Source organism: Heterodontus francisci, chromosome 18, assembly GCF_036365525.1.
Source record: "Heterodontus francisci isolate sHetFra1 chromosome 18, sHetFra1.hap1, whole genome shotgun sequence".
Lineage (NCBI taxonomy): Eukaryota > Metazoa > Chordata > Chondrichthyes > Heterodontiformes > Heterodontidae > Heterodontus > Heterodontus francisci.
Window position 1 is genome coordinate 89,111,529 of NC_090388.1, and position 16,541 is coordinate 89,128,069.

General features: G+C 43.5%; 1 protein-coding gene across 2 annotated transcripts in view; it reads right to left on the bottom strand.

Moving 5' to 3' along the window:
• kdm5a (lysine demethylase 5A) overlaps positions 1-16,541 on the bottom strand; it is a 390,488-nt gene that overhangs the window by 19,998 nt on the left and 353,949 nt on the right. For both annotated transcript variants that reach the window (XM_068051114.1, XM_068051113.1), the window contains 2 exons: positions 10,567-10,710; positions 4,893-5,055 (listed from right to left, as the gene is read on the bottom strand). In XM_068051114.1, the coding sequence (XP_067907215.1) occupies positions 4,893-5,055; positions 10,567-10,710 (307 nt within the window). The remainder of the gene's footprint in view (positions 1-4,892; positions 5,056-10,566; positions 10,711-16,541) is intronic.

Genomic DNA, 16,541 nt, shown 5'->3' on the forward strand with positions numbered 1-16,541 from the left:
ATGCTGCCAGACCTGCTGAGTGAATCCAGCATTTCTTGTTTTTGTCCCACATGTCAGATGTTGATTTACCCTCAAACAGCCGCCCCCAATCTAAATTCTTCAGTTCCTGCCTAATATTGTTATAATTAGCCTTCCCCCAATTTAGCACCTTCACCCGAGGACTACTCTTATCCTTATCCACAAGTACCTTAAAACGTATGAAATTATGGTCACTGCTCCCGAAATGCTCCCCTACTGAAACTTCGACCACCTGGCCGGGCTCATTCCCCAATACCAGGTCCAGAATGGCCCCATCCCTAGTTGGACTACATACTGTTTCAAGAAGCCCTCCTGGATGCTCCTCACAAATTCTGCCCCATCCAAGCCCCTAGCACTGTGAGTCCCAGTCAATATTGGGGAAATTAAAATCACCCACCACTACAACCCTGTTACCTTTACATCTTTCCAAAATCTGTCTACATATCTGCTCCTCTACCTCCCGCTGGCTGTTGGGAGGCTTGTAGTAAACCCCCAACATCGTGACTGCACCCTTCCTATTCCTGAGCTCCACCCATATTGCCTCGCTGCATGACCCCTCCGAGGTGTCCTCCCGCAGTACAGCTGTGATATTCTCCTTAACTAGTAATGCAACTCCCCCACCCCTTTTACATCCCCCTCTATCCCGCCTGAAGCTTCTAAAGCCTGGAACATTTAGCTGCCAATCCTGCCCTTCCCTCAACCAAATCTCAGTAATAGCAACATCATATTTCCAAGTACTAATCCAAGCTCTAAGTTCATCTACGTTACCTGTTATATTTCTCGCATTGAAACAAATGCACTTCAGACCACCAGTCCCGCTGTGCTCAGCAACATCTCCCTGCCTGCTCTTCCTCTTAGTCCTACTGGCCTTATTTACTATGTCCTCCTCATTTACTTCACTAGCTGTCCTACTGCTCTGGTTCCCACCCCCCTGCCACACTAGTTTAAACCTTCCCGAGTGACGCGAGCAAACCTTGCAGCCAGGATATTAGTGCCCTTCCAGTTTAGATGCAACCCGTCCTTCTTGTACAGGTCCCATCTGTCCCTGAAGAGAGTCCAATGGTCCAGATATCTGAAACCCTCCCTTCCACACCAGCTGCTCAGCCACGTGTTTAGCTGCACTATCTTCCTATTTCTAGCCTCACTGGCACGTGGCACAGGGAGTAATCCTGAGATTACAACCCTCGAGGTCCTGTTTTTGTAACTTACTACCTAACTCCCTAAACTCCCCCTGCAGGACCTCATCACTCTTCCTGCCTATGTCATTGGTACCGATGTGTACCACAACCTCTGGTTGTTCACCCTCCCCCTTCAGAATGCCCTCTGTCCGTTCAGAGACATCCTTGACCCTGGCACCAGGGAGGCAACATACCATCCTGGAGTCTCTTTCACGTCCACAGAAGCGCCTATCTGTGCCCCTGACTATAGAGTCCCCTATAACTATTGCTCTTCTGCGCTTTGTCCCTCCCTGCTGAACAACAGTGCCAACCGTGGTGCCACTGCTCTGGCTGCTGCTGTTTTCCCCTGATAGGCCATCCCCCCCCCCCAACAGTATCCAAAACGGTATACCTGTTAAGAGAGGGGGTTAGCCACAGGTGATTCCTGCACTGACTGCCTGCCCCTTCTAGCGATCACCCATCTATCTGCCTGCACTTTGGGTTTAACCACTTCTCTAAAACTCCTGTCTATGACGCTTTCCGCCACCTGCATGCTCCTAAGTGCATCCAATTGCCGCTCCAACCGATCCATGCAGTCTGTGAGGAGCTGCAACTAGGTACACTTCCTGCAGATGTAGTCGCCCGGAACGCTGGAAGCATCACGGACCTCCCACATCTCACAGGTGAAGCACTTCACCCCTCTAACTGACATTTCTATCCTTAATTAGTTAATTGATATAAAATAAATAAATACATATTAAATCCTTACTAAATTATGATACACTTCACTATGTGGTCCCTAGTGCTATATTTCTACAATAAATATTAAATGCTGTCTAAATACAGTAATCTCCTCCCTCTGGTTTAGTTACTCTACTTATTAATTAGTTAATTAGTGTTTTAATCAATTTTTATCAGTTTTATTTTCAAATTCGGTATAGATTCCCTACCAATCAGGTCACAGCTTTCCTGTGACGTCACTTTTTCAGTTTTTTTCCCCCACCCTGCCGAAGCTGCTGAATTGCTAGTTAAGTACTTTATACTGAAACTTACCTTCCCAGCTGCCCCCTGGCTCGCACTCACACTGCTACCGCGGTTCAAAAAGAAGCTGCTGAATTGCTAGGTAAGTACTTTATACTGAAACTTACCTTCCCAGCTGCCCCCCTGGCTCACACTCTCACTGCTACCGCGGTTCAAAAAGAAGCTGCCGAATCACTAGGTAAGTACTTTATAGTGAAACTTACCTTCCCAGCTGCCCCCTGGCTCACACTCTCACTGCTACCGCTGTTCAAAAAGGAACAATGGAAATCTGTTATTGTTTTGTTGGGAAGGGGATTAACGGGAAAGCGGCAGTGCTTGACTAATTTGATTAAACTTTTTGATGAAATAACAGATGAAGGGAATGCACTGGCTGTTGTCTATATGGATTTTAAGAAAGTATTTCGCAAAGTACCACATAAAAGGCTGGTTAACTAAATTGAGGTGCATGGAATAGGAGTGTCAGCATCAGTTTGGATAAAAAATTGGCTTAAGCACAGAAAACATCGAGTTGTGGTAAATGGATGTTTTTCAGACTGGAGGATGGTATACAGTGGTGTTCCCCAAGGGTCACTGCTAGGACAACTGCTTTTTTTGCTATATATAAATGACTTGGATATTGGACTACAGAATAAAATTTCAAAATCTGCTGATGGTACCAAACTTGAAGGTGTGGCAAACAGTGAGATGGTTAGCAGAATAGGCAGACAAGTGGCAAATGGAATTTAATATAGAAAAGTGTGAGGTGATGCATTTTGGCAGAAGGGAGAGGCAATATATATTTAATGGCACAGTTCTAAAGAGCATGCAGGAACAGAGGGACCTGGGGGTGCACGTGCATCAACCTTTGAAGGTGGCTGGACATATTGAGAGAGCAGTTAGCAAAGCATGTGGGATCTTGGGCTTCATAAATAGAGGTATTAAGTACAAAAGCAGGGAAGTTATGCTGAACCTTTATAAAGCTCTGGCTATGTCACAAATACAGTATTCCATCCAGTTCTGGTCACCACACTTTAGGAAGGATGTGAGGGTCCTTGAGAGGGTGCAGAGGAGATTTACCAGAATAGTTCCAAGGATGAGGGATTTTAGTGACAAGGTTAGGTTGGAGAAGCTGGAGTTGTTCTCCCTTGGAGAAAAGGAGGTTGAGGAGAAATTTGATAGAGGTATACAAGATTATGACAGGTTTAGATAAACTGTTTAGGTAAACTATTCCCAGTGGCTTATGGTACAAGATTAGAGGTCACAGATTTAAGGTTTTGGACAAGTGTTGCAGAGAGGATATGAGGAAGAACATTTTTTACACGGTGAATAATACTGACTTGGAACTCACTGCCTATGAGGGTGGTGGAAGCCGAAGACGATCCACAATTTCAAAAGGAAACTGGATGTGCACTTGGAGGAAATAAACCTGCAGGGCTACGGGACTAGAGCATGGGAAATGGGACTGACTGGATTACTTTACGGAGATCTGGCATGAACCCGATAGGTTAAATGCCGTCAGCTGTGGTTCAGATGGCAGCACTCTTGCTTGAGTCTTAAGGTTCCAGATTCAAGTCCCACTCCAGGGTTGGAGGACACAAATCAAGGCTGACACTGCAGTGCAGTACTGAGAGATTGCTGTACTGTCAGAGGTGCCATCTTTCGGATGAAACATTAAACCGAGGCCCATCTGCCTGTTTGGGTGAATGTTAAAGATCCCATGGCACTATTTTGAAGAAGAGCAGGGGAGTTCTCCCCTGTGTCCTGGCCAATATCTATCCCTCAATCAACATCACAAAAACTGATTATATCTTGTCATTATCACTTTGCTGTTTCTGAGAGTTTGCTTTGTGTATACTGGCTGCCATGTTTCCTTCATTACAACAGTGATTACACTTCAAAAATGAAGTACTTAATTGGCTGTAAAGCACTTGAGACATCTGGTGGTCATGCAAGGCACTATATAAATTTTTCTTTTTTCTTCTGTGCCCAATAATGACGATGACTCTCGGAGTCACTGAGCACGGAAGCACGAGAGAAGGGAAGGAGGGGGCTTGGGCGGGACCAGTTCAGCATCAACATAAATTAGGTAACTTCTACTCTCCAAGTAGCCAGGCATTCTCAAAAATGCTGTACCCGGTTGTATTCATCATGTATGTTCTTCCAAAATGCACCAACAGCTACTACCAGTTTGAATGTATGCAGCAAGTTCTGATGTGGTCCAGCCAGATCTGGTGCCGGAAAAGGGAGGAGTGAGCTCATAATAGGGCTTGTGGTGCGATAGACAAGAAAGATTTCAAAGGGGAACTGAGCCGTGTGGAACAAGGTACGAAATAAAAGGTATCGTTTTGAAGTTCTCTTCAATTCCTTGCAAGAGGAGAAGTACATTACATGAACATCAATATCCCAATGTCTTCTCTCCAGCTCTGAGAATCAACCAGCAACTTGCGCCAGTCAGTGCTATAGGTTTGATCTGGGAATGTATCATATCTAGAGGTAGATTTGAGTACATGAATTCAAAAGATCAAACAGTACTTAACTAGAATTCCAAAAGTGAAAGGTGACAAAGGTGGAAATAATATAGATGCTTTAATAGCTTGGAAAGCAGCTAACAGAATTTATATGTAGCAATACATAATGGTGAGTAAGTGACCTGAAGGCTCATGAGAAAAGGCATATGCAGTATAGTGTCAGACTGACCTTGCGAGAAGGACTTTGATGCTGATGAATATGCATGTTCTGCACAGAAAGATGGTGTAGCTGGCCATACATGTGACACCACTTCTTCTGCTTTTATTGGAATTTCTTCATCACAGAACAGATTTGGCTCCAAGCTACCTGATGATATGCTGCTTGCACCATCCTGGGAAACAAAGAAAACTGTCAATGTTTGAGACCAACATTCTCCAAGATCAATTCACCCAGCAAGCTAAAATAGGCTAAAAAATACTGGATGTTACTGGATTTATATAATTCTCTAAGCACGTTACAGTTAAGGATCAAAGGATACAATTAAAACTGAGCATGCATAAGGGGGAAGAAAGGAGAGGTTAGTTTGGGGAAATCAAATGTTTTAAAGGAGCTATAAAAGGGGTTTTCTAAAAGTAGCTGAACAAATGTCAGTATTAGAGGAGTGGAGGGTGCATGTGGGGCACAAGGTAGAAGAAGATCACTAACACATAGATTGTAGACAGATCTTAAAACCAGGAGGAACTTTTTAAAATGGTAATGCTGGGGCATGAGAAAACGGGAGAAGCTTGGAGAGGGTGAAGATGATGCGACTGCAGGACTTTCTGTAGGTTGTGGTGTTTTGGAGGAATTGAAACACTTATGACTTTGACCAACCAAGGCTCAGTATTGTGGGTAAGTGCAAAAGCAAGACTGAAGGAATGCGAATAAGCAGTAATCAGAAAAGTGGAAAGATAATTGTGAGACAACAGCATGTCTACTTCCTAACTAACAGGGAAATCGGTTAGGAAGGAGAAGACAGAGAGTAAGGATAATGGGTATGTAGCATGTGACTAGTACTCTTCCCCTAGGGATCTATACTGTGGGCTTAGCTTTTCACTATATGTATAGATGATTTGGGCGAATGAACAGGGAGCCATATATACAAACTTGCTGATGACACCAAATTAGGTTCCACAATAGTATCATCCAATCTCTCACCACCTCCATCCCCGCCAGGTTGGTCTGAGGGCTCTCTGCTTCTCCATTGAACAGCAGCCCAGCCAGTCCCCATCCACTTCCATCTGACTGAGCTTGTTCTCACATTGAACAACTGCTCCTTTAACTCCACTCATTTCCGCCAAATAAAAGGTACATGGGTCCTAGCTCTGCCTGCCTTTCTATGGGATACTTGGAATATTCCTAGTTCCAGTCCTACTCCAGCTCCCTCCTTCACCTCTTTTTCTAGTGCAATGATGACTGTATTGGCGCCGCTTCCTGCTCTTGTTCCAAACTGGAAAATTTCATCAGCTTTGCTTCCAATTTCCAGCATTCTCTCACCTTCACATGGTCCATCTCCAGCTCTTCCCTTCCCTTCCTCGACTTCTCCGTCTCCATTTCTGGGGATAGGCTACCAACCAATATTCATTATAAGACCACTTATTCCCACAGCTACCTTGATTACACTTTCTCTCATCCTGTTTCCTGTAAGGACTCTATTCCATTCTCCTAGTTTCTCTGACTCCGTCGCATCTATTCTGACAATGCAACCTTCCATACCAGGGCTTCCGATATGCCTTCCTTTTTCCTCAAGTGAGAATCCACCCCGCCAACTGTGATTGACAGAGCCCTCGATTGTGCCCGTTCCATTTCACACAGTTCTGCTTTCACCCCTTCCTCTCCCCCACCACCCAGAACCAGGATAGGCTTCCCCTTGTTCTCACCTTCCTTCAGACAAGCCTCCACATTCAACAGATCATCCTCTGCCATTTCCACCACCAAACACATCTTCAACACTCCTCTCAGCATTCTGATAGGACCTTTCCCTCCATGACATCTGGTCCACTCCTCAATGACCCCCAACATCCCTCTTCTCCCCACAGCACCTTTCTATGCAAGTATAGGATTGCAACACCTCCTCTTTTACCTCCTCCCTTTTCACCAGGCAAGGCCCCAAACACTCCATCCAGGTGAAACAGCAATTTACTTGTACTACTTTAGTACACTGTATTCGTTGCTCACAGTGTGGTCTCCTCTACATTGGGAAGACCAAATGCAGACTGGGTTACCCCTTTGCAGAACACCCCCATCTAAGCTTCTGGCCGTCTGTCATTTTAATTCTCCTCCTTTCTCCCGCTCTGATTTCTCTGCCCTTAGCCTCCTGCTGCGTTCCAATGAAGCTCAATGCAGGCTTGAGGAACAGCACCTCATCTGTTGATTAGACACTTTACAGTCTTCCGGACTCAACGCTGAATTCAACAATTTCAGGTCGTAACCTCTGCCCAAATTGTGTTTCCTTTTTCTTTGCTGGTTTTGGTTTCTCTCTCGTATTTTTCCGCTTTGCTGTTGTCCATGATTCTGCCATTCACACCTGCTTTGGACACATCTTTTGTTTTTTGACTTGTCCCATTGCCAATCCCTTTGGCCTTGCACTAACACTTTTGTTATTTAATCTCTCCTGTCTTTCACCCTATCACAGACTTTCCCTTTTCTTCCTTTTATCACCCTCCCCACTGTCACTTGCCTAAAACCTAAAATGCAACTTTTCCCAGTTCTGATGAAAGATCACTTACCTGAAACATTAACTCTGTTTCTCTCTCCACAGATGCTGCCAGACCTGCTGCGCATTTCCTGCATTTTCTGTTTTTATTTCAGTAACTAGTGTAGATGGAAGTAAAACATTGCAAAGGCGCGCTGTTAGATTATAGATTCAAGGGGCGCTGGTAGATTAAATGAGTGAGCAAAACTGTGGCAGATGGAATTAAAAGTAGGGAAGTGTGAGGTCACCCACTTTGAACCCAAGAAAGACAAAGCCAAGTATTTTTCTAAACAGTGAAAAGTTAGGAACTGTAGATGAACAGAGAGGTTTAGTGGTCCATGTACAGTAATCACTAAAAGCTAGTGGATAGATACAAAAGGTAGTTTAAGAATTTAATGCAATGTTGCTCTTTATCTCAAGGGCTTTGGAAGTTATGTTACAGCTGCAAAGAGCTAAAGTGAGACCCTTTCTTGAGTACTGTATTCAGTTCTGGGCACTGTACCTCAGGAAGACTATATTGGCCTGGGAGAGGATATAGTGCTGATTCACTTGAGTGTAGAAGATTAAGGGGTGCTCTGAGCTGTTTAAGATGATGAATCAATTTGGTAGGGTAAGAAAGAGAGAAACTATTTCCTCTTGTGGGTGAGTTGCCACAGCATGACTTCTACCACCTTGTATTCTAGCCCTTTAGATATAAAGGCCAGCATTCCATTAACTGTACTGATTGTTTTCTGCAGTTGTTCATGACTTTTTAATGATCTATGTGGACCCCTAAGTCTCTTTGGGCCTCCACTGCTTCTAGCCTTTCACCATTTAAAAAGGTGCTCTGATCCATCCTTTTTCAGGTCCAAAGTGGATAATCTCACTAAAATAAAAGCAAAATACTGCAGATGCTGGAAATCTGAAATAAAAACAAGAAATGCAGGAAACACTCAGCAGGTCTGGCAGCATCTGTGGAGAGAGAAGCAGAGTTAACGTTTCAGGTCAGTGACCCTTCATCAGAAATAATCTCACATTTGCTTACCGTGAAATCCATTTGCCACAGTTTTGCCATTTACTTTATCTATCAATATCTCTTTATAAGGTTACACTTCCATCTAGGCTGCTTACAATATCACCTACCTTTGTGTCAATGGCAAACTTGGATATGTGCCTCGCTATGCCATCATCGAAGTAATTAATAATTAGTGAATAGTTGAGGCCCCAACACAGGTTCTTGCTGGACATCACCAGCCACATCCTGTCAATTAGCACATCTGTTCATTAACCCAACTCTCTAACTTTTGCTGCTTCTAATCTAACCAGGTCAATAATTTGCCTTCAGTTCCATGAAATTCGACTTTAGCAATCTGAGTGACTTTATCAAATACCTTCTGGAAGTCCATATAAATAACATCCAGACCTTCCACTGTCCACTACTTTAGTCACTTTTTCAAAAAGTTAAATCAGATTCATCAGTTATGAGCGAGAGCGAGAGAAGAAGAGTGATCATGGCCACAGTGGCGCAGTGGTTAGCACCACAGCCTCACAGTGACCTAGGTTCAGTTCTGGGTACTGCCTGTGTGGAGTTTGCAAGTTCTCCCTGTGACCACATGGGTTTCCGCCGGGTGCTCTGGTTTCCTCCCACAGCCAAAGACTTGCAGGTTGATAGGTAAATTGGCCATTGTAAATTGCCCCTAGTGTAGGTAGGTAGTAAGAGAATGGTGGGGATGTGGTAGGGAATATGGGATTAATGTAAGATTAGTATAAATGGGCGGTTGTTGGTCTGCACAGACTCGGTGGGCCGAAGGGCCTGTTTCAGTTCTGTATCTCTCTGCGACTCCTGACAGATCGACATCTATCTGGAATACTGCGCATCACTACGGTACGCGGGTAAACATTGCCTACATGTGCAAGCAAAAAAATGCAAGGTATCTCACTAAATCAGTGTCCAACATATGACGAGGAAGTAAGTCAATAAATTAATCTTCTCATTTAAAGCTTCTTCACAAAAATGCATATTTGTTGTTTTGATCAATAGCAATATACATTTTTAATACCTTTATCTTTCCGAAATTGTCTCACCCGCCCTACACGTATGACAAAGATTGTAATGTGGCCTCCCACGCGAAAAAGTTGGCCAGCCCTGATCTACCCTTTAGAAATCCATGCTGGGGGTGTGGGGGCGGCAAATCCCGCCTCAGCCAGCTGGAGCATCTCCCTGAGCGATTCTAACGTTCCAGACCAATTAATGACTGGTGGTGGGTTCCCCATCTTCTTATGAAAGATCACAGACCTGAAATGTTAACTGTTTCTCTCTCCACAGATGCTGCCTGACCTGCTGAGTATTTCCAGTACATTTTTATTACTCATGGAGTATCTCAGCCAAGCCCCCTGCCTCCACAAGATGATCTCTTTTTTGGTCCCTAATTAGCTCCACCCTTTCACTTTGTATATGTTTAGAAGAGACTTTAGTGCTCCCTTTTATACTACCTGCTAATCTCTTCTTATACTTTCTCTTTGCCTTTCGTATTCTCAGTTTTCCTCTGCACTTTCTGTATTTAGCTTGGCTCTCTACTGTGTTCTGAACCTGACATTTAACATAAGCATCCTTTTTCTGTTTCATTTTAATCTTGCTATCTTGAGTCATACAGGGAGTCTGAGTTTGGATGCACTTCATTTCCCCCTCATAAGAACGTGTGTTGTATCAGAACCACCTCCTCTTTAATCATTTACTGTTTCACCTAATAATCTTGATTTCCAATCCAACTGCGCCAATTTTTCTTTTTAGACAGTGAGTGGTAATGACCTGGAACTCGCTGTCTACAAAGGTGCAAAAGCAGTATGATCAATGAATTCAAAAGGAAATTGCATGGATGTTTGAAGGAAATAAACTTGCAGCGCTACGGGGATAGAGCGGGGGAAAGGGACTGACTGGACTGCTCTACAGAGAGCTGGCATAGACTCAAAGGCACAAATGTTCCATAATGATTCAATGCATCAGAATACAGTTCCTGCTGTACTCTTTATGGAAAATAGCATGGAGAAAAACAGCTAATAATGCAACAGACATTGATTCTGCCTAACATGTGAGCAATACACCAGTTCACTCATCAAAACTATTGGATACTTGCAGCAAAATATGTCACTCTGGACAGGAATGAAATTATTTACATAAAACAGACTTACTTTTTTCTCGTAGCGATACACGTCTCTGATATCATCATCAGAGTCCGTCTCCTCCTCGTCCAATTCAAGAGATTTTCTGGGTGAGTTTGCCAAACTCCCCATGCTTCTGCTGAAGGCAGACTGTTGGACACTCTGCAAATGTTCCTGTGGAGAGAATAAAACCAACTGCTCTGTCAGATCATCCCTTAATGCAACAAATTGCATTTATATAGCGATCCCAAACAAAATGTGACACCAAGAGAAATAAGGAGCTTACTGGACCAGATGGCGTAAAGCTTGGTTAAAGAGGAAGGCTACAAGAAGCATCCTAAAGGAGAGATTTAGGGACGGAATTCCAGAGCTTAATGCCTAGACAACTGAAGGGACACCGCTGGTGTAGTGATTAATGGGTTTAATGTCACTGTACACCAAAAGATCATCGATGTACACAACACAATTACTCAAATCTGCGATTACCTGATTGGTCAATCTTTGAAATGTGGCTGGCACATTTTTCATACCAAATGACATGACTTTACACTGGAACAGACCATCTAGTGTCACAAAACAGCAATTTCTTTGGCTTGGTCAGATAAGGGGACTTGCCAATATCCTTTAAGCAAATCAGTCTTAGTAACAAAGGCAGGGTTCCCCACCCTATCAATACAATCCTCAAGCATTGGGATCGAATAGGAATCGGTCCTAGTTACCAAATTAACTTTTTGGCAATTTATGCAGAACCTTTGAGAACTGTCTGGTTTTGACACTAAACAACAGGAGAACTCCAACTACTTTGACTGGGTTCAATTATATCATAACTCAACATGTAATGAACCTTCTCCCCGACTTTGGGCAGTTTACGGGGATTCAGTCTGTACCGGTTTTGTTTAATTGGTTTCAGCTTCCTATACCTCACCCTCATGAATCCCCAGAGAAGTACCACCTAGCTTATCTGGGCATATTCCCTCAATAGGCCAGCTATGTCTTTCCGCTGTGGCTCAGGTAGATGTTGTAGTATCTCATCCTTGAATGCCTCCGTGACACCAGCTTCACCACAGGAGATTCAATCTGAGAACACTCAGTCTCAGGCTCATCCTCTGGTTTATAACATGCACCAGTATCACCACCTATATTCTCTATCGCCTGTGGCTTCCCAATCATCTGACTTGTGACATATCTTACAGAAGTCAACCACATCCCTGTGCAGCTTCGGCCAATAAAAATGCATCAATACATTGATGAGTCCGGAGTCTTCCAAATCCCCAAATGGCGTGCAACAGGAATCTCACGAGCAATTCTCAAAATTTCGGTACAGTACTAAGGAGGGACAACAATTTGATGAACTACAGCCCAATCCTCACCAGCGGGCCTTAGGGAAGGTCTGCACTTCCTCATCAGAATATCACCCTATCATCCTAGCATCATAACGCTCAGGGACTCTTTTTAACTTCTGAGACAGAACATGGCCTCTGAAACAGGTTTCTCAAGTCAGGGGCTGCCTGTTGTGCGTTCTGCTAAACAATTCACCATTGTCAGCCTTGGAGTCTTTACCACCATCTCAATACAAATACCTGAAAACAGTTTCAGCCAAACACCTGAATTATCGTCAACAGCAACTGAACCCTTCACATCCTGTTTAACCCTATCAGCCTGGAATCTAGTCACAATACAATCTCGGAATATAGCTTGTGATTTTCTTACTTTCTCTTTGATGACTTTGTCAAGCAAAGATTAGTTCACTAATATGTACACCAGTAGGCGGTTGGTAGCGTGAACCATAATGGAGATATAAATATAATCAAACCAGCTGAAGTAAAATGGTTTGAGCAAGCCAAATTTAGGCATCTCTTATTTCTTTAGCTATATATCGGGAAGCAAGTCGAAGTATAATGGGAAACCCAAAAGGAATATGTCAGTATTTCACTGTCACTTCTTTTGTAAGCAAATTGCATCACTCAAAATGTTTTGAAAAGGACTTCAGCTGCCATTTTTCCTCTTAGTAACTGGTATTGCTAATGTTTATTATTGCATAAAATGTTTTTATAAACTACATATTTCACTGCAGCAAATGTCTGCATTGAATTGTGTTTCCTGTATTTTAATACCCTCAGTGTAGTTTTTGCTTGAATGCCTCAGCTTTTCTCAGAACAAATGATACCTCAGTAAAACAGCACAGAACTTTCAACAATATCTCTGCATTCAGAGCATCTTCATTTCAAGAGCATTTCTCAAAATGTGCAATGTGTGACTATCACCTTATCGATTATGAAGTGCACTTTGACAAGGCCTGTGATTGACAGCAGCTACATTTCATATATTATATCCATAATATCACACAAACCCCATCCAATGGCAATACTCCAGTAAGTTGGAAGTTATAGTGTTGTATACTACTGACCAAGTCCTAAAGCACAGAGCTGCTAGACTGAGTCTGCGGCAGATGGTGACGGAACCAACAAGGGGAAAAACCTACTTGACCTCACCAATTTACCTGTTGCAGATGCATCTGTCCATGGCAGTACAGTAGGCGTGACCACCACACAGTCCTTGAGATGAATTCCCGTCTTCACATTGAGGATACCCTCCATCATGTTGTGTGGCACTACCATCATGCTAAATGGGATAGAATTCGAACAGATCTAGCAACTCAAAACTGGGCGCCCATGGTAGGCCATCAGCAGCAGCAGAATTGTATTCAACGCAACCTGTAACCTCATGGTCCGGCATATCCCCCACTCTACCATTACTATCAAACCAGGGAAACAAACCTGGTTCAATGAAGAGTGCAGGAGGCAGGAACAGCACCAGGCATTCCTCAAAATGAAGCGCCAGCCTGGTGAAGCTACAACACAGGACTACTTGTATGCCAAACAGTGGAAGCAGCACGTGACAGACAGGGCTAAACGATCCCACAACCAACACATCCTTTGTAGTCCTGCCTCATTCAGTCGTGAATGGTGGTGGACAATTAAACAACTAACAGGAGGAGGAGGCTCCACAAATATCCCCATCCTCAACAATGGGGGAGCCCAGCACATCAGTGGAAATGGCAAGGCTGAAGCATTTGCAACCATCTTCAGCCAGAAGTGCCGAGTAGATGATCCATCTCGACCTCCTCCTGAGGTCCCCAGCATCACAGATGCCAGTCTTCAGCCAATTCAATTCACTCCACATGATATCAAGAAACGGCTGATGGTATTTGATACTGCAAAGATCATGGGCCCTGACAACACTCTGGCAGTAGCACTGAAAACTTGTGCTCCAGAACTAGCTGCGCCCCTAGCCAAACTGTTCCAGTGCAGTTGCAACACTGGGATCAACCCAACAATGTGGAAAATTGCCCAGGTACGTCCTGTCCACAAAAAGCAGGACGAATCCAACCCGGCCAATTAACCACCCTATCTACTCTTGATCATCAGCAAAGTGATGGAAGATGTCGTCGACAGTGCTATCAAGCACACTTGCTCAGCAATAACCTACTCACTGATGCTCAGTCTGGGTTCCACCAGAGCCACTCAGCTCCTGACCTCATTACAGCCTTGATCCAAACATGGACAAAGGAGTTGAACTCAAGAGGTGAGGTGAGTAATTGCCCTTGACATCAAGGCAGCATTTAACCGAGTATGGTATCAAGGAACACTAGAAAAACTGAGTTGATGGGAATCAGGGGGAAAACTCTCCACTGGTTGGAGTCATACCTAGCACAAAGGAAGATGGTTGTGGTTGTTGGAGGTCAATCATCTCACTGCAGGAGTTCCTCAAGGTAGTGTCCTAGGCCCAACCATCTACAGCTGCTTCATCAATGATTGCTCCTCCATCATAATGTCAGAAGTGGGGATGTTCACTGATGATTGCACAATGTCAAGCACTGATCATGACTCCTCAGATACTGAAGCAGCCCATGTCCATATGCAGCAAGACCTGGGCAACATCAAGGCTTGGGCTGATAAGTGGCAAATAACAGTCACGCCACACAAGTGTCAGGCAATGACCATCTCCAACAAAAGAGAATCTAACCATCTCCCCATGATGTTCAACGGCATTACCATCACTGAATTCCCCACTATCATCATCCTGGGAGTCACCATTGACCAGAAACTGAACTGGACCAGCCACATAAATATTGTGGCTACAAGAGCAGTGCAGAGGCTGGGAATTCTGCGGCGAACAACTCACCTCCCAACTCCCCAAAGCCTACAAGGCACAAGTCAGGAGTGTGATGGAATACTCTCCACTTGCCTGCATGAATGCAGCTTCAACAACACTCAAGAAGCTCAACACCATCCAGGGCAAAGCAGCCCGCTTGATTGGCACCCCATCGACCACCTTCAACATTTACTCCCTCCACCACTGACGCACAGCAGCAGCAGTGTGTACCATCTACAAGATGCACTGCAGTAACTCACCAAGGCTCCTTCAACGACACCTTGCAAACCCACGACCTCTACTAAATAGGAGAAGGGCAGCAGCTGAATGGAAACACCACCACCTGCAAGCTCTCCTCCAAGCCACACATCATCCTGACTTGGAATTATATCGCTGTTCCTTCACTGTTGCTGGGTCAAAATCCTGGAACTCCTACACCCAAAGACTGCAGCGGTTCAAGAAGGCAGCTCATCACCACCTTCTCCATGGCAATTAGGGATGGGCAATAAATGCTGGCCTGGCCAGCAACGCCCACATTCTATGAATGAATTTTTAAAAACTCAACAAGAGGTATGTATTCAATGCAGAAAGAAAAGCAGGCCTCTGATTTATAATGACTGAGTCAAATTTAATTGCTACTCAGAATTGGTAATGTGGCACAGAATGATCTTTTGGTCTGGCACCATCTGACATTTGGCATGGGTCTGCCTAAGATATTTGTCACGAAAAAGCAAGGTGAAATGTCAGTTTGGTTCACTGTTGGATTCTGATGTCTGTTACCACTAAGTGGAGGGTGTAAGATGTCAGAACTGTGGGAGGGGCCTCACAGGTTTGTCATTGTGTTGTGTTTTGTGACTGATCCTTGAAATGGGTCTCTCTCTCTCTCCAGATCAATTTATGTCTCTGCCTCAATGTCAATAATTAAAACTGTTTACATATTCTAAAGATCAATAAAACACTGACGATACTATCCTGAGAGGTTTAGCTTCAAATTAGGATTAAGAAAACATTACCTGTCTGTGGGTATCTCTCAAAATGTTTTTCAAGTTCATAGAGTATTTATAATTTGGACACAAATAAAAGCAGTAATAGATGTCTATCAGTACAATTTAGAACCTTTTTCATCTTCTCTTGAAGACAAATGCGTATTCCATTTGAAAGGATTGCGAAATATCATTTTACCTGAATAAAGCTTTTGAAATTTGACCTTTAGCTTTCTTGAAAATAATTTTGAAGAACAACCAAATAGATATTGTTACAGATTGGGAGAGTAGCATTCTATAATTTGGCTAGTTTAAATGGAAAATTGTGGAAGCTTAGTCTGCAAGATCAACACTCTGCTAACACTCACTAAACTGGACAAATATCATAACTAAGCCCAGGGTCAAGTAAAAACTTGAATAAAGGTTTTAAAAATACAAAAAAATGATATCTTTGAATTTTTAATTTTGAAATCTTATTTTGGACATGAGAAGTTTCAGTTATTGAGACAAAGTCAAAGACTTGCAGAAAACATTGACAAATTTAACTGGTTCATCAGCAAATGGCATCGGCTAAATAATTCCTCTAATTGTTAGACAACATGCTGATCATTCTATGAGTAAGAGGTCAAACAGAACACAGATGTGTGTAAATAAAAGCAAAATACTGCGGATGCTGGAAATCTGAAATAAAAACAAGAAATGCTGGAATCACTCAGCAGGTCTGGCAGCATCTGTGGAAAGAGAAGCAGAGTTAACGTTTCGGGTCAGTGATCCGAAGAAGGGTCACTGACCCGAAACGTTAACTCTGCTTCTCTTTCCACAGATGCTGCCAGACCTGCTGAGTGATTCCAGCATTTCTTGTTTTTA